General features: G+C 34.5%; 1 protein-coding gene across 1 annotated transcript in view; it reads left to right on the forward strand.

Annotated features, from left to right (window-relative positions):
* The window catches only part of tenm2a (teneurin transmembrane protein 2a), a 288,065-nt gene that overhangs the window by 163,889 nt on the left and 101,058 nt on the right, over nucleotides 1–23,118 (forward strand). The window contains 1 exon segment of the mRNA XM_056471643.1: nucleotides 2,984–3,222. Coding sequence (XP_056327618.1) covers nucleotides 2,984–3,222 — 239 coding nt within the window.

The following is a 23,118-nucleotide window of genomic DNA, read 5'->3' on the forward strand; positions in this document are numbered from 1 at the left end:
ACTTATGTTTGGCACAGCAATGTCATACAGGAAGCTAGTCAGGGGTAAAAGTGATTCGTGAGGCGTTTGTTAGATCTTTCAGAATTGCACACCATAGTGAAAAACATTCGGTGGAATCCTGCCAGGCTGTTGTTACATGTCTCTGTGGTCTATCAGCCACATTTATGATGTTTTTTGGAAGCTTAGCGCTGATTATCAAGGAGCATGTTCTGTCTCTCTGTAGTCTCAGCGCTGAGGCTGGATATTAACAAATCACATCCTGTTTGTCTGCGCCGAGAGCCCGTTTATAAGGCTGTAATGATTAATCTCGCCGTGAAGTACACAGCAATATCCTCCTGTCTGTATTTTTTCTTTTCATCAGCTCGACGGAAATGACCCTGCAAAAGAGAACCGAGCCACTGCGTGTGTCTGCACACTTTGTGTTTGTTGTACCTGAAAGGAGTGGAGGCTGTTGAATTATTGAGTGACTTTGTTGTGTAAGTGTCCCTCGGTGGGCCGGGATGGGCCTGCGGTGCCATGTGTTCGTGTGCCATATGTCCACTGCTCCACACTGAGGCGCTGCATACACTGTCCTTCACCCCAACAAGCACCTGCGACGCTCAGCGGTCAACGCACATATGTACCTTGGAGATTGAAGCTAAGGTGGTTTAATACCAACAACAGACGTGACCTTCCGTGTTTGCCTGAAATACTAAACATTTAGCCTCTGCAATATATCACTCATAATAGTCTCGATGCAGGATGTACAATGTCGAGTAGGGCTCAAGGATAATAATAGAGTGAATGTTTTGCATTTGCACATTGTTTTAATGCTTGTTGCTAATGTGTGTAAACATTTCAGGTGCTTTAATATTTGATTAATTTTATTTATACCACGGGGATGATGATGAACGTTTGATTCAGATTGGCTGGTGAACATTCTAAGGGGTGTAAATATTTCCATGGAACTGCACCGCTAGCAAATCTTGACTCATTTTAGTTCCATATCCCTACACTGAATGAATTAACAGTTACAAATCAAAACAAAACAATAGGCTTTGATTGAGACAAAGAGCTCAAGATCACCAAGAGGCGACACTCAGTAGAAAGTTTCATTGCAAGAGCAGCGCCCAGCAGGAGCCCAGTGATTCCGCCATTTTGGAGTTAAGCTATCATCTGTTTTTCCAGCCTGATCTCACGAGAAAACGTTAGTATTTTACATTTTGACAGTTTAGTGGCTAATTCGTAAGAATTCGTACGAGTTCAGTCGTGCGAAATTGTACAATTTTAAAAAGGAGGCGTGGCACCGAACCCCACCCCTAAACCCAACCGTCATTGGCGGATAAGCAAATCGTACTAAATTGTATGAATTAGATCGTACGAATTTGTACGAATTAGCCACTAAATCAAAAAGTTACGAATTGCCGTGCGAATTTTCAACTGTGTACAGAACAAACCACTTTTATACAATAACTTGCAAAATTACCCTAACATGTCCAGTTAACCTAGTTAACCAAGTTAAGCCTTTAAATGTCACTTTAAGCTGTATGGAAGTGTCTTGAAAAATGACTAGTAAAATATTATTTACTGTCATCATGGCAAAGATAAAAATCAATCAGTCATTAGAAATGAGTTGTTAAATCTATTATGTTTAAAAATGTTGTTTAGAAATGTAAAAAAATCTTCTCTCCTTTAAGCAGAAATTAGGGGGGGGATATAGGGGGGCTAATAATTCTGACTTCAACTGTATATATAGAGAGAAGAGTGTTTCTACAGGTGTTTGTCAAGCCCACTCACCTGTGTGAAGCACACTACATAAACGCACAATGATTTTTATTTTTTTTTTATATGTGGAGTGATTGCAAGTGTATGTTGCTAATCTGCAGGACTTGTGCTGCAAGTGTCGGTTAATATGTGTTAGAGAAACGAAAGAGTGTGTTTTCTACAGGTGGTTTGTCAAACCCACTCACCTGTGTGAGGCACAATCAGGATTGCATAATGTTTTGAGGTTATCCTAATGTATAAAACATTTTATTTATTATGTAAAATATCTTATGCCAATTTCTTACAGTAAATAAACAACAATAAGACAATTCAGAAATTAAAAAGTCACTCTGAGATTCCTAAGTATTATATATGTATCACTGAATCATATAGAAATACGCTGCAGGATGCAAGTCTTGATCCAGAGCTCAGAGACTGGCAAATGGGATATCCTGGCTGCAAGATCTCAAAGATCTGACTGAACCTTTCCCTCATATACCAATATCAGAACAATCAACAATACATTCACAGAACTTGCACTGGGAAACAAGGTATTGTGAAGACCATCTGACTAGGAGATCATAAACCACAACTGACTATAGGGAACAACCCAGATCAACAGAAGAGAATTCTTCTAATAAAACAAGCAACTACTGTGCAATCGAGACCACTTTACCTATCACACTGAGACATTTAAAACGATACCAAACATTAGGGACAAAGAGACAAATTATAGATTTACAAGATAAATCATATAAAGAACATAGACATACTGTACCGCGTGAACTTTCAGTGATCTGAGCTTCACTGGAGGAGGTGAAGGAGAGGAGAGAGATGGGGTGGGCTCTAGATGGGTGATTGGGACAGCTGAAAAAAAAACGTCTTTCTCTGAGGTTTACTTTCCAGATTTAGAACTTTTATGGTTATATCGTGTGACATCTATTTTTGAGAGTTCCTAGAGAAAGAGGGTGAGACCAAAGTGTCTATACATCCTGAATTTCAGCTCCATGAGGAAATCAGCAGATTAAAGGGATCTTTATGCAGATGCACTCCAATCACCCTGAATCACCCCAATCATTCTAAAACAAAGATTTTTTTTTCTGCATGAAATGTCATCTGCTGAAATTGTTTTCATATCAAAATATACAGTATGTGTCGCAGAAAAACAAAATATCGCAAATGTTAATTCCAATGCCATGCAATCCTACTTAAAAAAATTATTTATCTTTCTTTTCTGCAGGCATTTCCTGTTTAAGACGTCTTCAGGGACCACACCACTCTTTAGCAGCTCATCACCGGGTTACCCATTGACGTCCGGGACAGTATATTCACCCCCTCCACGGCTCCTACCCAGAAACACCTTCTCCAGAAGCGCCTTCAAGCTGAAGAAGCCGTCCAAGTACTGCAGCTGGAAATGTGCAGCCCTGTCGGCGATCGCTGCTGCCGCCCTGTTGGCCATTCTGCTGTCCTACTTCATCGGTAAATAATCGCAACTTCTTAATTTTGTTTATATATTTAATGAGCTTTTCAGTTTTGACTGTGATGTACCATCTTACATCTGCAACGTCGTCATTGTTTGAGCGATTTTTTTAGGCATTATAGCCAGTGTTGGGGGTAACGCATTATAAGTACTGTGTGTTACGTAATAATATTACTTTTGTTAAAATAACGAGTAAAATAACGCATTACTTTTAAAAATAAGTCATTTTATTTGAGTTACTTTTTAAAAAAATGTGATGCGAGACCTTGATTAATTGGCTTTTACAAAACATATTGCGGAATAAAAATTACCATAGTGTGGTTGAATCACAGACTTAATGAGAGAGCGTGCTGCAAGGGAACAGTCGGCTCACACTCATCATCATCATCATCATCAGGTCTGTTTTTTCACAGCAGATAAGTTAGTGCACTGTTCTACTGACTGAATAATTCAGAAAATTGGTTTATTTCAAATCAGAGTGGGTATCCGGTATGTTAAAAAGTAAGTAATTAAGTACTTATTGAAGACGCAAACTGTTTCACAACAACAAACTGTTTCAATTTTATGAACTGGTTTAACCGGTTCACTTAGAAGATTTGCTTAAAACAAATGATTCATTTGCGAGTTGCCTGTCATCACTACAGTCAGAAACAGAAACAGGCTGGGGACTTACATTTTTGCAATGGATTCTTGTTATTTTGAACTCATCGAAGCAAGTGGATTGTCATTAAGTGTGAATAAAGCAGCGTTTCCATCCAACGAGTCGAAGAGAACAAAATTGTCACTGCCTGATTAACTGGCGCCAAATATCAACAGTAAAAATGTAATTTGCTGTGGTAGGAGAAGCTGCTTGAATCTGGTCTTTATTTATTAAATGAATTGCACCTCAGAAGACGATGCCGACACGCAATAAACGTCTGCTGGCGTTTGAAGGTGTGAGACACAGAACAAAATGACATGACTTTTGTAATGCGCATACTGGAATTTGCTCGGTAAAAGTGTAAAAGTAGTTTATGCACATCTTTTCTCATTGAATAAAAAGGTTATCTGACTCAGTTATGCGCGTAGGTTTTTTTATGCGCATTTTCAAAATTGAAGCGCATCTTGTCGTTTCTATCAACCGATTTTTTTATGCGCATATCGCTAAAATCAGTATAAAAATAGGTGTATGAAACATAGCTACTGTCTACTGTAGAAGCGACTACTCTTTTGGGAAACAATTAACACATTTGTTAAGGGCATGTGAAGCAGTTTATTTATTTTGATTTGGGAATTTTTTATTTTTACTGTTAATTTTGTTTTTAAACATTTTAAAGATTTAAAGTCTCTTTTTGTCTTAATATGAGTTATTTCATGTTTGTACACTTGGGCTTTATTGCAAACTTTATCTCAATGGACAGTGAATACACTTAACTAATAACAAAAGTAGATGCTGTAGTAGTAGTAGTAGTAGTCATTGTTGTAGTAGTATCGGTAGTCGTAGACATTATAGTAGTATTAGTTGTGGTTGTGGCGGTAGTAGCCGCAGTAGTAGTTGTAACATTATTAACATTGTTGTTGTCAGTTATTATTACTGTTGTCCTTTCTTTTTACTAATAACAAAAAACGCACAAAAGTAACAAACACATTACATTACATGCTTTCATTAATCTGTATATACAGCATGTATAGCTCTGGGCTCAGAAAATTCTCAAAATATAATTTCATCCTACATTTTTAAAAGGAAAATGAAGGTCTAGGTTATATAGGTGGCTGATAAATGCAGAGCTTCTTTATTAAAAAAAAGGTGAAAAAACACCTGTAAGTTCTGAAAGAGATCAAACCTCACCCAGGTTAAGAAAAGTAACTCAAAAGTAATATAACACATTACTTTTCATAAAAAACGTAACTAAAGAGTAACTTAATATTGTAATGCACAACTTTCAAATGTAACTTTCCCCTACACTGAATATAACCCTATTTTGGGTTTGAGTAAAACATAATGTTTGTTTTATTCCATTGGTTTTTATTCTGGACTACTGACGACAGTCCTTTAAAATAAATAACAATTATTTAGAGCTATTTTTCAGCATGAAGCAACAAAAAGGTGCCATTATTTTTTCAGAAATGTTTTTGTTAATTTACAGACAAAGCAATAACTTAAGAATTTAAAAGGGCTATACTGCTTTTCTTTCTGCCATCCTACTCCATCTGACTTTGAATTTATTAATCCCCAAAGGGAAATTAATAAACGATATCTGTAAAATATCATCATTTTTTTCTATTTCGTCCATATATTTGAGATTTTGAGTATTGACTGTGATGTACCGTCTTCTATCTGTAACGTCTCGTATCAGCACTTTTTCTAATCATTCAAGAGACTCATTTAGGCATTATAATGAACACTTATATCTGCACAAACAGTGATTCAGTGATAGCAATAAGCAGATAATTTAATTCCACATAGAGATTAAGTAGGCTATTCATCATTCGATTGCGTGTGTGTGTGTGTGTACTGTATGTGTGCGCATATTTTATCCAGATGCTGCTCATTATAGAATTTGCCTGAGGAGAAATGTAGAAATGTTACCTAACTCATACCGGGTGATCTGTGACTAGAACTCACCAGTTACATTGTTAAGATCTGAATTATTCAAAGCAATGTTTCGCCTTGTGGTTTATGAATCTAAGCTGCCCAGCTGGCTTTAACGGGTATAATTCTTAGAAGGTACTCTGGTTTCTATGGAAGATCATTTCTGGCATGTATTTAAAAAATAGAAAGAATGTAAAAAACTGTAGCTTTATGGATAATTTATCACAAAAAAAAATATTTTTAATGCATTAATTATGTCTTGTAATGCACAGTATAATGCATTGTAGTATGATCTTATACGTTAATTACAACCACAGTTCATCATATATTATATTTATATATTTATTGTTACACATTTAAAAACTATAATGGATTAAAAAACATGACAAATAGATGTTATCTCTTAAGAGATAAAGTATTATGATGTGCATTATGCATACATTTATAATGTATTAAACATAGCTTCCAGTGATACCAATGATAATATGAGCCAGATATGTGATGTAATCAAGAGTGTAGATTTGCTTTTGATATTGGTGGGGACCTAATTTGACACCAACCCCCCAATTGTAAAATTTAAATGTAACTTCACATATTATCAATATGTTTATTAATAACATTAATAAATACTTCTGTTTATGATAACTACACACTAAATACAGCTATACAAATACTATGTTCTTGGCTTTTAAGCACATTTATAATGTGCTTATTGATTGTATTTTCATTCTTTGTTAATGGTTATTTTTTCATTACTTAAGTATTGCATTATTTGCAAACTAGTTATTTAAGAATAGTTGGTGCTATTTTAAGATCATTCAGAATGCGTAAGTAAATGATTGATAAACTATACACTAATAGTTCATTTGTATGTTAATAAATGCTTTATTAGGTCAACTTTATCCAGTTTTGTGACCTTATTTAAAGTGAGAACTATCTATGCTTTATTAATCACTAATAGATGACAATTAAAGACTCAGTTATATTCTAAACAGACAAAATTAAATAAATGACTTTATTATTGTCTATTCATTTTAACTATTTCATTTTCAAATTAAACTGTATGAAATAAAAATAAAATATTTGCAATCTTATGTAAAATGAAATTACAGTACTGTTTAAAGTTCACTAAATAACTTTGAAATGTTGTATTGAAATATATTGTTAAATTGTTATCTTGTTGTTTTAGCCAATTTTCTTTAATTGTATTTATTTCTAATTGTATTTTGATACTCTTGTTATTTACATTTACATTTACATTTACATTTAGTCATTTAGCAGACGCTTTTATCCAAAGCGACTTACAAATGAGGACAAGGAAGCAATTTACACAACTATAAGAGTAGCTGTGAACAAGTGCTATAGACAAATTTCAGGTGTGTAAAGTCTAAGAAGCAAGGCATTAGAAAATTTTTATTTTTATTTATTTATTTATTTATTTATTTATTTTTTTTTTTTTTTTTTTTTTTTTAATTAATTTCTTTTTTTTTTTTTTTTTTTAAGAGAGAACAGTTAGTGGTATAGCCAGAGAGGCAGTTACAGATTAGGAAGGAAAGTGGAGATTTATTTATTTATTTTATTATTTATTATTTATTTGGCAATGTTTAAAGTTTACATCATTTTATATTTTAGATAAGATTACAAACATTTATTGTTCATTTGAGCCTTTAATTGCCATTTATTAGGGATTTTTAAAGCATAAATAGTCCTTACTTTAGATTAGGTCACAAAACTGCATGAAGTTGAGTTACTAAAGCATTTATTAACATACATTGTAACCATTACTATATGCCTGAATAATAAGATATATAAATGTTGATTTAAATAGTTTATTAATCATTTACTAACTAATTCTGAATGATTCTTAAAGCCACCAACTACTCTTAAATGCCAATGATTTGTAAATAATTGAGCTTAGTAATGAACAATTAATAAGTAACAATATATATATATATATATATATATATATATATATATATATATATATATATATATATATATATAAGCACATGATAAATGTGCTTATAAGTCAATAATACAGCATTTGTAGCTGTATTTCTAAATTACTTAATAATGTCTATTAATGTAGAGTTAATGCTTAACAGATCTTAACATATAATGAATTAACTATTTGCCAATACTTAATAGATTATTCATAGTGTGTGGTTAGAGGGAATAAATAACTCCAATTAAAAATAATAATAATAACTAAAATACTAACTAACTAACTAAGAACTTTTGACAAAAATATATGTTGAAATATAGACACACACAAAGTTTTTGGTTCTATTTTGAGTGCAACTTTTCAGTTTCAGCTTTTCAGACACTCCATTAATCCTCAAGACATACACTTTCAGCTAAAACTCTTCTTTATTGTCTTAGAAAAAGTCAAAACATAATTTACAGTTTTGATGACCTACGTGAAATAAATGGATTTATTTATTTATTTATTTATTTATTTATTTATTTATTTATTTATTTATTTATTTATTTATTTATTTATTTATTTATTTGTTTGTTTGTTTATTTATTTATTTATTTATTTATTTATTTATGTGTTTGTTTATTTATGTGTTTGTTTGTTTGTTAATTTATTAACTTATTGGTCGTTTATTTGCTTATTGGTCAAGTAAAAATTATGTCAGCCTATTTACGACACCCTCATTTAGTCTGTGAATATCCATGTCGACTTAAAGCCAAAGTCAGCATCTGATAGCGGAGGACACTTTAAATGCAGAGCGCTGCTGTGAGTCTTTAACCCCACACTGTGCTTGTGAAGGACACGCTTGAGGGTGTTATCAATTTCAATAAGGATTCTCTGGTTTCTTGTTTTGTGAGTGTATGCGAACGTCAGTTATTGGGTAATGGAGAAGCGGTGGCCTTCCCCTCACACCTCTAGGAGCATCATAAGGACCCCCAATGGAGAGCCGAAATGAGTCCTCGCTCTTCACAGTAGATGACTTTAATAGTGAGGGTGTGAACAGCATGAGGAAATGAGAAAAAAGTACGTTTTCAATGAACATCAGAGAGCAAGACAAGGATAGAGACACAAAGCCACACAAACAGACAAAAGCAGACACAAGAGCTTTCTGTGTCCTCTATTAGAAGCACACCTGGGCTGGAGAGTTTTGCTCTGGAATAAAAGTGCAAAGCGCAAGGGATTTGTCTGTTTTTTTGGGCCCTATTATACATCCAGCACAATAAGGCACAAGACATGTTTGATGTGATTTGTTGCTATTTTCAGACCAACACAACACTAATTTTAATGTTTTACGCCACGCTGTTTAAATAGCAAATCCATTTGTGCCACTTTGTGGACTCATGTGTATGCTGGTCTATAAAGGAGGTGTGTTAAGGCGCATTGTTGGTTGCGTGGCTATTTTGAGAAACTGAAATAGTCTGTGCCACTGACCAACTGAAAGCTGGTCTAAAGTCCAGTGCAGTTTGCATTAGTTATGCGTACCAGTTATAATACACACGGGATGTACAGCAATACACAAATACCTTTACATATGAAAAAAATTAAAGTATTATATAAAAACCACTACCTCCATGCCTCATCTCGGGGGACTCTTTTCAGTTTATTCATGACAATTTGCTTTTTTTAGAATATTATTATCATTAGCAGTGTTATTTATTATATGCATATTTATGTTTGTTTTAATGAAAACAAGCTTAGAATTGTCTGTCGGGGTTTTGGAGACTTGTGCATCACCATATGGGGCATAAGAATAGGATGTCTGTTTGGATATAACCCAGTTGTTTGTCATTATTGTTCATTTATTAGTTTGCTGGAAATTAGAACTGAAATAGTTTTGAAACAAATCTTTGCGCTTAACAAACTAAATGAATATATGTAAAATATGTAGGCTAATGGTTGTCTTCAGTGGAGTGCATACAACACTGTTTCCTTACTCCACGAAAGTAATGGAGTAAAGAGTCAGGTAAAATGAAGAGAAAATAAAGAGGCCGAATGGAGAAGGCTCATTTTTTATCCTCGCAATGCAGATGGTCTGTTTAACTGTTTTCCCACTAGTGAAGCATTCAGTATTTCCACTTACAAAGCCTGACATGTAAATAGCAATTCCGCCATGGTGCGACACAACTGACTCTTAAAGGGAATGAGAGATGAGACTTTGATTGGTTTAATGCACGTTATGTTCAAAACACACCCAAAACTCATTAAGAGAATAAGTACAACCCTGTTAGAGCATGCGCCAGGGCAAAAAAAAAGTATTTTTCCATCCTTAAAATAGCAAAAGTGGACTCGGTCATGCCCTTAATGCTTTTGTGCCATGCGCTTTAGACTTTGTGCCTCAATCGTTAAAATAGAGCCCTTTGTTTTCTTTTTTTAAGGGGAGGGGTTAAAAATGATCAAAGTACTTGTCCAGCTTTTAAATCACTTGCAAGCCATTAAACAAATAAATAAATAAATTTTAAATGTATCATTCATATATATATATGTATATATATATATATATATATATGTGTGTGTGTGTGTGTGTGCATACATACACACACCCCTTGCAGATTTCACTATTCAGATTTCTTACTTTATGGGTACAAGACTATATATATATATATATATATATATATATATATATATATATATATATATATATATATATATATATATATATATATATATATATATATATATATATATATATATGAGAATGTATAATGTATATATAAATAATGAGCTTGTATTTTAATATATTATTTTTATTTTTGCAACACCTCATTTGAATTTAAATGTGTCATCATTATATTGCTAAAGATGTTGACAGCACTCTTATTTTAATGAATATAACTGTATAATAAAACTTTATTTGTAGCAGTGCACCAAAATATGTTAATATGTTGTCCACATTCACATATAAATGGATAAAAATCATATTTTTTTTAAAGTGGGTGTACTCATTTATCATTTATTCTGTGCATACATTAAGAATAATAATAAAATATAAACACACACACACACACACACACACACACACACACGCACGCACACATATATACGTATATGCAAGGAGATCAGCATAAATCCATTAATTCTGACAACATTTCTACAGCCAGGCTCTCACAAACGAATCAGTCATAAGGACGCTCTCAATAAACATCAGAGAGAAAGCGAGACAAGGATAGAGACACAAAGCCATGCAGACAGACAAAAGCGGGCACAGAGGAAGAGGTTGGCTTTCTGTGGCCTCTATTAGAAGCACACCTGGGCTGGAGAGTTTTGCTCTGGCAGGATGCCTCGGTCCCCTCTGTGTCTCTATTTAAAAGCCCCAAGCAAGGGGCAGATGTGTCACACGGACCCACGCTGGCCCTGTTCTCTCCCGGGATGCCGCTCAACAGATGGGGCAGTCAGCAAGTGCAGAAGTCAGCACAAACGCCCTTGTTCTCCCTGCCTGCGTGGCTGTACATGTATTCAACTACCCGTCTGCCTTTCCCATGTCCTTCAGTGCTCCACGCTCTTTTGTGCTGTCTGAAAAACTCAGCTCGTTCGTCCAGACCCAGAAAGAACTGCGCCGATAGTGAATGATCGAACCCAGGGGAGGGATGATTCAGAACCTTCAGATGGATGGACGGATGAATGATTCAGAATGTTTGGATGGATGGATGGATGGATGGATGGATGGATGGATGGATGGATGGATGGATGGATGGATGGATGGATGGATGGATGGATAGATAGATAGATAGATAGATAGATAGATAGATAGATAGATAGATAGATAGATAGATAGATAGATAGATAGATAGATAGATAGATAGATAGATAGATAGATAGATAGATAGATAGATAGATAGATAGATAGATAGATAGATAGATAGACTGGCATGTCAGAGCCTTCAGGGAATTTTCAGATGCATCAGATCTTCACTGGTGGTCACTATGGGTGGTCCATGAGACTTGTATTTGACTCTCTTATCCTAGTTTTAATACCACTCATCTTAAATTCAGTCTAATAAAATCATTCTAATATCTTAAATTACTTCCACAGTTACACGAGTTAACCAGAGGACAGCATATGTAATCCGTAATGTATACACATACCGTATTGTATTTGTTATGCGATGGACACTGACAATGGAGTTATGACTCCAAATGCATCTTTATTCAAGAGAGTTGTCATACAAACAATGGTTAGATCAATCCATAGCGTAGTCATTAACAGGCGAATTGGTCAGTTCCGGCAGCAAGCAACGCAGACAAACAGACAAAGCAAGGATCAAACAAGGCAAGGTATATTATATAGTCCTTGAATTAGTCCATGAATAGCTTAAGCTGTGTGTACTTTCAATCTGTTGAAAACAGGAACAGGTGTGTGCGAGGTGCATGCTGGGAGTTGTTGTTCTTTAATGTGGTGTGTATGTACTTCCGTGCAGATCACTGGAGATTGTGACAGTATTAATAAAGACACACATATGGTATTAATAAGGACAAAGGGAAGAACTTTCGATCTGTTTCTTTCTTCTACATCATTGCTAGATAATTACTAAAACAATACAAGGACTGACAAAAGTCTCATTTATTTTAAGGTCCCTTTCTGGTTTTAAATGTTAGTAGAGCATAATTCTAAGTTCAGAAATGTCAGAAAAGGTCAAAGTGAAGTTAGTAGTGATGTCTGTTGTCGAAACATAAACAAAAAAAAAAATCTTAACAAACATTAAGATAAAGCCTACTAATACTCTAATGCAGGGGTCACCACCATAGACTGTAAGAAATATAGACGTAGTGGACGCTACGCATTAGCTTCACGAGGGAGTGCGGGATGTTGTCGCTTGGTCACCACACTCTGTCCTGGAGGGTTGGTGTCCTGCAGATTTTAGATTTTAGTCAAGGTCTTACTGTATACATGAAACTTCCAGGCAGGTGTGTTGAGGCAAGTTGGAGCTAAGGACCAGGATCAAGGACTAGGTTTGGTGACACCTATATGACTACTAGTTGACATAATTTACCTTTAGTCAGCAGAATGTCTAAAAAGGACCATCAAAATGTTACATTTTTATGCATTGCAAAACAATAATACATTGTAATTGTGTCTGAACACACATCAGATAGCTTTAACTCCTACGACATCTGTGTATTGTCAGAAAAAGAAGATGTCAAACTTTCGAAAAAGTGGGAGGATTTGTGCAGTAAATGTGTATTTACTTTTCTAAACGTAATTCTAGCTGTACTGTCAGCCGCATTAAGTGAATGGCGGTCATAACTGCCTGAGACCGGCCCAGCTTAAGCTCGCTGACAGTGTTTATGGACGCATTCACATTTGTTCCTGTGTGTGTGTGTTTGTGTATTAGTGCATTCCCACAAACAGATAAATATGCCACTGCAGCATTTTCCCCAACACAGACGTAGCTGTTAGCCCACTGAGAGCTGCCCAATCTCTCTGGGAATGGATGGAGCTCACAGGGGAGGGAAAGAACAAGTTATTTTTATTTCCTCATCTTTTACTGGAGGCCTGAAAGAATCATTTTTGCTTCATTCTGTTTGGGGATGGATAACTGTCCCAGGACGCCACCACACCTCCTGAAAGCCCAAATTCAGCATCGGGGCTTACAGATGCTCATACTAACATATTTCAGCTCCCAGTGGCTTATATTCACACACACACATATATATATATATATATATACATATACAAACACGGGAGCAGCATCAAGATGACACAACAAAAGAAAAGACAAGACTGAATAATCTATCAACGTTCAACCGGATGATGTAAGATTAAACAAGGCAAGAATATTCAGAATGAGATGAATGAAGGCCAAGAAAATAAGCCAAATACAAGATGAGACCAAACGAGAAGTAGAACGTCAAGATGAGACGAGACAATAAATGGAGATTAGATGTGAAGAAAAGCATTGGGATGAAAGAAATTAGGCAAATGGGATCAAACAAGATGAGAAAGAGAAGATGAAACCAAAGAGATAGCGAAGAGATTAAATGAAATGTTAAATGAAGCGTGGATGCAAAATAAAATACACTGAACCAAGAGAAAGACATGAGACCTGCGCAAGATGAGGAGCGTTGAAAGATTTGACATAATAGGTGAAATTAGAAGGAAAACACTAAGAGTATATGAGAAAAGCATTGGGATCAAATAAATAAGTAGAAACTGATAAGGCAAAATAGCAGGAGATGAGAACAGAAGAGATACGTTAAACCAAGATAGAACAAAATGAGTTATGTGTCAAAATAAGAGTAGAGAAGAGATGAGAGCTGATGAGATGAGACAAAAATAGACATAATGAGAAACCTGACCAGAGAAAGATATTATATGAAATAATACAAGATTAGGCCAGAGGAGAGAGGGAGAGTCAAGAGAATGAATAGAGAAGGATTAAAGTGAAGAAAAAGCAATGAGAATATACGGCAAAATATAAGGTAAATTAAGAACAGGTTGAAAAGAGTTTAAACAAACATGAGACAAAGTTAAAGATGAAAGCAAAAGGCCTTTAGAAAAATGAGTAAATGGAAAAGACCACATAAGAAGGGTGATTAAAGAGAGTCAGAGATACAGTGAGATGATATCAGAGAAGTGTTGCAAAGAGGTAGAAATTAAACCATTTTTTAAACTAAGAAAGCATCAAAGCAAGGTGAGATAAAACAAAAGAGATGAGAGAAGTAGACACAGGATAACAGATGTGTGTGATAGACATTATTAAATTATACCAAGAAAAGACATTGTTCAAAAAACAAAGAATGAGGCCAAACGTAAGGTGGAAACATCAACAACTTAAGAAAGAAGACAGCATGAGGGAGAAGAGACTCATTAAGACCGAATGAGTCAATAGATTAAAGATGAGATGATATAACACAAGATTAGACCAGAAGAACAGCAATTTGTCTGTTAAAGATCCCGTGAAGTGCTTTGAAATGTGCATTTTTATTCGATGTGTAATCTCAACCCATCCTCTCCTTTTTTAAAAACAGCCAATTGCATTTTGTTTTATCAGCGCTCTGCCAGTGAGAGTGCATCAAATCTAAAGCTAATAATAAGTGTCTTGAAGGGGGCGGGGCATGTCAGATACTAGAGAGCATTTGATTGGTCATGATTTGATGAGAAACGGAAGTACTGTATGAGGTGACGTGAATTAAACCGTTGATCCATTTAGGCGGAAGTGACAAACTACAAGTTTTACATGTTTATAGCAGGTTTATATCTTCTAAACACAAATTGTGTCACTGTTTTGCAGTACACTACAGTATATATATCTTACAACCTAGCAATATTGATACTAACATCTACAAAACTTTATTTTAATTTCATGGGACCTCAAGGACATTTTTACTTTTTACTCTGTTAAATTACAGTTTCCCTTATTTTGTGATTTTTGTTCAAATTGCATAGGACATTCATTTCTGCTCCATCTACTTGTACAGTTTAACAATGTGAGTTTTATTTGTAATTTAAATCAGCATATAGATTAGAAAACATTAACATAACATACCAGTAACATAAGTGTCAGGCGAATGTGAGCCAAATTTTGAAAAGAATTCAACAAAAGTGAATTTGTTACATTTTTCAACATCAAAAGCTGTCAGTGCAGATATCAAAGTAACAGTTCAAAACACTCTTGAATGACAAACGATGTGAAACTATTAATTAACATATTAACAGTGTGGATTAAAAAAATAAGCTGTTTTTATCTCTTGAATCAAATAAGTTGTTGCCCCGTCTCCTTTTCCAGAATATATTAGAGCCTTTACAGCCCAGACATTGGTTACTCTTGATCAGTGTTGGGTAAGTTACTTCAAAAAAAAGTAATAAGTTACAAATTTCTGATTACTTTAAAAATTAAATAACTATCTTAACTTACAACTTATTATTATCATTTACTGGAAAATTGTAATCTGATTACATTACTAATTACTTCATGCAAAAAGTAATCAGATTACAAATTAATTTACTTTGAAGTTACTTTTAAAACAAATAAAATATACCTATAAAAATACAAAATAAGCTGCTGCTCCTTCGGTAAATTAATATTCACTGAAAAACATTACAATGAGTTGATTACAGCAGCTTGACAAATTCAAAAGACTCAAAGAGTTCACCCAAAATTGTACATTTTCTCATCATCCACTTTTTCCAATCCAGATTGTCTTTTTTTTTTTTACACAAAAGAAGACATTTAGAAGAAAACTGGATACCTGTAACTATTGGCATCCATAGTATGAAAAAGCAATGCAGTGTTTGGGTCTTCTGTGTTTGTCTGAATTAATTAGTCTACCTAAATGTGTATATTCCTAATGTGTATATTCCTAAATGTGTATATATATACATATTCCTAAATGTTTATATGTGTATAGTATGAAGTTAATTGGTCGGTTTTTGTCTTGTGACTTGTGGTTTTCAACTGTGTGCGCCTTGGAAATGTGAGCGCATGCAATATGCTCCTAATATGTGTACGCTAACAAAGACATCATATGTGACTGACACCATAAGCAGCTACGCTTCTCTTAACATTCAGAAGAAACCTTCTCTCACAATTCTGCAGAAAAAATTCAATTTAGCCTGTTTAGGCTGAGTTGGGCCGCTGTGTTTTTGGGCGCCGGTGTCCTCCTTGGTGACGAGTATTGTCGTAAAATGCTTTCTGTTCAAGTCCCGAACAAGTTGCTGGTCGAGTTAAAAGCAGTGGAAATTCTTTAGAGACTGCAGATAGACTGAATTTCACAGCAATATTGTTGTTTTTACGCTAAATGAAATCAAAGCAATGTCTGTATTTCCACTTAAAGAAGCACCCACTCTCGACAGCAACCACTGCAGCTCGCATTCTCCAGCTATTTAAAAGCACATGCTTATTAACTGACGTTGCAGCAGAAAACAGGATTTAAAAGATGCATTTTTTTCTCTAAAAACTATATTTGTAACGGAAGTAATGCAATTACACTGACTTTAGTAACAGTAATCAAATTACACTAATTTAAAATGTAATTCATTACATTACTGCATTCCTCAAAAATGTCATTAGAATACATTACTGTGGAACACGTTACACACAATTCTGCTCTTGATACATGTTAAATTCTTGAAATCTGATTTAGTTGATTTAATGTTAATGTTTAATGTTAGTTATGTTTGTGTATGTACAAACAATTGGAGAAGAAATGGTTTGAGAATCAGTATATTAGATCTGTATAACAGCATTCCTTTAACATGGCGACAACTAATACAACTCAACCAGTCCTCGTCCGTTAAAATACTTTTATGTGTGCATACTGTGGAGATACTGTGTAAAACTGTACTATATAAGAAGTAGGGGTGTAACGGTTCACAAAAATCACAGTTCGGTTCAATACGACAGCGGTGTCACGGTTCGGTATGTTTTCGACACAGCAAAAAAGAATAAAAACAAAGGATTTATCTGATTTAAATTGCTTTAATGTATTAAAAGTAATATCATAAAAGTATGTTCTTGTTTTTGTTTTGTTTTTACTTCGAACCATGATATAGCTATACTACAAGCTATAATTCTGTGGTTTCTGCTTAGCAGCAAATATAACAAATCCTTCTTTATACTCAAAAGCAAAAAGCTGCTTTTAAAAAATCTATGTAAAATTGTAGTAGTTAAACAAATAAAAAGAAAAGAATAATTTAGTTTTTATATGGAACTCAGTTTCAATCAATTTTTAAGCTTTTTTTTTTCAGAAAGATGAGAGTCCACCTTTTCTTCAGACAGCACAGATCTGCTTGATTTGACTGTCACCTGCCATTTCAGTGGATCTGAATGCAGGAATTATTATCTCACTGAAATGAGCTTACGAAGGAATAATGTAACGGTGCTCTATTACATTTAACATTTTCTTAAAACCAGAAATTTCCACTACCAATTAAGGTCTCAAATCCACAGCTTTAAATGTACCGATCGCATTGGTGATTTGTTTTGCCCTGTTCGTGATTCCCTGATTCCGTGATGTCAGTGTAAATGAGTTAACATGTTCAAATATCATTGCTAAAATAGCTTACAGTCATAGCAGGTGTCATTTTTTTTTTTTTTTTTCGTATCTCCCCACTCTCTTGACATCACCCACATAACTTACAGGAAAACCAAAGTGCTCCCAAACGCCAGACTCTGCTGTTGGTTATAGGAGGATTACATTGCAGTTACTAGCCATTTTGCGAGTTAGTGCAGCGTGTGCCTGACTGGAGTAGTGTTTGGAGGTGGGCGGGAAGCAGCATGTTGCCTGTCACGTCATTTGGGATGCCTTGTTGAGCATTGTTGCACTAAAAACATTATATTTTGTAGACTTATTCTCTTTTATCTTTTGGATATTAGTCTGAATCATTCAGTTTGTAATGCGTACCGAACCAAAAGTCTCGTACTGAACGGTTCAATATGAATATGCGTAGCGTTACACCCATAATAAAGGCATTTGAGGGAGTTCAGAAGTAGTGTTTACTAATAGAGAAGATAGAGAAAAACTTTTTGTGCTATTTTAACTTTGCAGCTCACAAACTTTACAAACTTTAAAACAACTGAAAAGTTTAGGAAGCATAACATGACTGTTTTAAAGCAAGAAAGAACACAATGGGAAAACGCAGTAAACACAATAAGGCCAGACACAATAAGCATGGAGACAACATAAATTAAGAAGCATCAAAGTGAGCTGAAATTAGGCAAAGTGTCAAAACAAGTCTGGCTCCGTGCATTGATGACATCACTGTGTGTCATGAGGCTGTTACAGCAGGGATGGGGTTGCTAGGATACAGGTGAGCGGTCCTGATGCAAAAGAGAAACAGGTCTGTCATCATATGTTGTGGAGAAGACAAACCCTCGGCAGCAGCTCCCTCGCGGTCGCGTCTTCGCTAAACACTGCTTGATTCATGGACCCGGAGTGATCAAACAGAGGAGGAAGGAGATGGAGGGAGAGCGGACAGGGGCAGATGGAATGTGTAACAGAGATAACAAGGTTTAGACTCCATCAGGCTACATGCTGATTCCACAGGCTGCAGTCAGGATGGCTCACAGCCCGGTGAGGAGCAACACAACAGCATATTAGCAACGGGAAGACCACGTCTCACTTATGTGGCACACTGACGTAGTTGAAAGAGATGCATGATAAACATATAAATTATCAAGGACGCCGAGATATGCTTACTTTTTGATAGGGAGAGGGTTAAGCATAGAGTTTGGGTTAGGTTTCTCAAGCAACATTTAAATCAACCAGACATTGCTGTCACCAGTAATGTTTCTAAGGGTTTGTGGGTATACGTAAAGAATGGTCAATTTAGTAGTTGTATTTGTTTCCTTTTTTACCTTTGTTTGATTTAAGTTGTGTATACTAAATATATACAATTTGAATATCAATTAACAAAATATTGATTACAGAAGTGTATTATTTTTTGATATACTATTTATTTAATTATTTATTTATTTGTTTGTTTGTTTGTTTGTTTCTGGATGGCTCACAGCCCTGTAAGGTGCAACAAAATGACATATTAGCAATGGGAAGACTACGTCTCACTTTTGTGGCACACTGATGTAGTTGAAAGAGATATATAAAGTAGCACGATAAACATATAAAGTACCATAGATGTCAAGATATGCTTACGTTTTGAAAGGGAGAGGGTTAAGCAGGGTTATTATTTATGATATACTATTTATTTGTTTGTGCGATATTTTTGTTAGTATTTCATGTACTGGCCGGCAGCTAGCTCTCTGCAACTCTCACATGGTCACTCACTGAAGCTAAGCAGGGCTGCACCCGGTCAGTACCTAGATGGGAGACCACATGGGAAAGCTTGGTTGCTGTTGGAAGTGGTGTTAGTGAGACCAGCAGGGGGTGCTCAACCTGTGGTCTTTGTGGGTCCTAATGCCCCAGTTTAGTAAAGGGGACACTATACTGCTCAGTGGGCGTTGTGTCTGTGGTCATTATATATCCCAGGATGTCCATCGAAAATGAGTAGGGGTTTAACCCTGGCATCCAGGCCGAATTTGCCCACTGGTCTCTGTCCATCATGGCCTCCTAACCATCCCCATATCATAATTGGCTTCATCTCCTCTCCACCCAGCAGCTGGTTTGTGGTGTGCAGCCTGGCGCAATATGGCTGCCGTCGCGTCATCCAGGTGAATGCTGCACACTGGCGGTGGATGAGGAGATTTCCCCAATGTTTAAAGCACTTTGAGCCTCTAAAAAGTACTATATAAATGTAAGGAAATATTATTATTATTATTATTATTATTATTATTATTATTATTATTATTATTATTATTATTATTATTACTAGTAGTAGTAGTAGTAGTAGTATTATTATGTATTGATAACATTATTATTATTATTATTATTATTATTATTATTATTATTATTATTATTATTATTATGTATTGATAACATTTTTATTATTATTATTATTATTATTATTATTATTATTATTATTATTATTATTATTATTATTATTATGTATTGATAATATTTTTATTAATATTATTATTGTTATTATTATTATTATTATTATTATTATTATTATTATTATTATTATTATTATTATTATTATTATTTCTATTATTATTATTATTATTATTATGTATTGATAACATTTTTATTAATATTGTTATTATTATTTTTGTTGTTGTTGTTGTTGTTGTTGTTGTTGTTGTTGTTGTTGTTGTTGTTAAAATATTTGGATGTTTAAACTTAGTCAAAAGCATGTTATTTGAAAAAATGTAAAGTATTAAATTATATAGAGTATATAAAGTTGGTTATTAGAATAACATAATAGGTTTTATTGTAAATCCAGATTTTCAAAAAAATGTATTACAATTGTTTCTTATGTATTATGAGCACACACAATTATAAAATTATTTGTGGTTTTTATTTATTTATTTTTGACTTGATTTTAAAAATCCTCATGCTTGCATACAAGGCTTTGAATGGTTTAGCTCCACAGTATTTATCTGAGCTTTTAATCCCATACACTTCTAGACGTTCTTTACACTTGTCTGATGCTGGTCTTTTAACTGCTCAGTCAATGCAGCTAAAATCAGTGAGAGACCAGGCTTTCTCTCCATTGGTACCTAAATTGTGAATGTCTTTACCCTCTTATATTTGAATGCAGAATCCCTTGTATCTTTTACTGCTGCACATTTTATATGTCTGTAAAGTGCCTTGAGATGCTACTTTTAAAGGTGCTATATAAAAATAAAGTTTATTGTTATTATTATTATTTATTTTACATCATAATTAATTCCAAATTATTAAATAATGTAATACTATTTTATTATATGAGGAGCAATAATAATAATAATAATAATAAAAATAATAATAATAATAATAATAATAATAATAATAATAATAATAATAATAATAATAATAATTATTATTATTATTATTATTATTATTATTATTATTATTATTATTATTATTATTATTATTATTTTATTCATTTATTTATTTATTTATTCATCTATTTATTTTCTTTTTTCTTTTATTTTGCTTTTATTTGACAGGACAGTTACGATGACATGATATTTTATGTTGAGGTTGAAGAGAGCAAGCAATTTTAACAACAAAAATTGTATTGCACATGCATTGCTTTGGCAAAATATATGATGTAGTATGTCATGAAAAGACACCACATTTCCATAGCCAGGAGACTATATAGTTCAAGCACCATGTCCTATTTTGAAAACTAGCATGCAGAGAGCTACAAACTTCTAGATCAGCGTGTATTTTTCAGAGCACGTCAGTGTCCTTGAGCAGTAAAGTTGTGCGTGGGTATGCCGATAGTGTGGGGTGCATGTGAGCTCTGTGTCACCTCTGTGTTGTGCGGATACAGAGGCAGCTCATACATCAGTAGAGACAGGCCGTGTGCTGTGTGTCATAGACGCAGACACAAGACAAATTTGCTCTCTCTCTCTCTCTCTTTCTCTCTCTCTCTCTCTCTCTCTCTCTCTCTTTTTTTTCTCTCTCCCCCTCTCTCTCTCTATCCCCTCTCTGTATTTTTAGCAGCATCATCACTTCCCTTCATTGCCCACACATGACTCAAATGCTCATCGCCACTCTGGGCCGTTGACCTTCACGCCAGCCGATGCGTGCACCTCCATCCATAACGCACCACTGTCTACAGGGTTATTGAGTAATCACAGCCGCTTACTCTAACCCAATGCCGCAGTGTTGGGCCGGTCAGGCGGCAGTGTCCATAAACATCACTGCATTACCACTGAAGAGACAACAGTTGCCTTAGACAGTTTTAGCTTCATGCTTCCTGATGCAGCTGAGGGATCTTAAAGAAAATATAACATGGCATTCATTTCCATAATGTAATGCATGCAAAATGTTTGGTTTGATGTAATATAGGTCATAGTTGTATTCATCAGAATTTTTTATTGGATTGTGATCATTCAACTGTTAACATTTTTATCAGTAGAAAGGTCATTTCTGAGTATTTTGATGCAGGAAAATATATATTTTTAGGAATAATGTAAAGTCATGGACAATGCACAATGGCATCATGGACATCAATTAATTTTTCTTCAGCGTAGTCCCTTATTTATCAGGGTGATCGCCACAACGGAATGAACCAACAACTATTCCGGCATAAGTTTTACACAGTGGATGCCCTTGGGAAACACCTATACATTCTCTCATTCACACATATACTCATAAACTACTTCCAATTTAGTTCATCCAATTCACTTATAGTGCATGTCTTTGGACCATCAGAGCACTTGGAGGAAACCCATGGGAGCAGAGGGAGAACATGCAAACTCCTAACTGAAAATGCCAACTGGCCTAGTTGGCACTCGAACCAGTAATCTTCTTGCTGTGAAACGACAGTACTAACCACTGAGCCACCATGCCGCCCATCATGGACTTTTATTTAGTAAATAGGACCAGTTTTGATTTGATGTTATTTTTAAATGAATAGTTTGTTTCAGAAAGCTGTAAAAAATCACAGATTTTTCTTTTAAAAAGAGGCATTTTGAAAATATGTTGTTCTGGTTGCTCTTTTCTGTTTAGTAACTATGAAAGAACGGTTGACGCTTTCAAGATTCCAAAACTAAAGTAAAAACATAAACAATTTGGCAATTTGGATTGTATTATTGTTTTATATAGGAAGTCTCTTCATTGCATTCGCTTGCCAAGGCTGGATTTATTTAATAAATAGTTAGGATAATCGACACAAAAATGAAAATTAGCTTGTAATTTACTCACATTCGGAATTAAAGTGTTAGTTCACCCAAAAAAAGATGTAATTTCAACTCCCTGAATCAGCCGTTCATCTGCAGAACAAAATTTTAAGATATTTTTGATGAAATCCAGGAGCTCTCCTGACAAAAGTCTTGTCGCCTATCCAAGTTTTAG

Source organism: Danio aesculapii, chromosome 14 (assembly GCF_903798145.1).
Source record: "Danio aesculapii chromosome 14, fDanAes4.1, whole genome shotgun sequence".
NCBI lineage: Eukaryota > Metazoa > Chordata > Actinopteri > Cypriniformes > Danionidae > Danio > Danio aesculapii.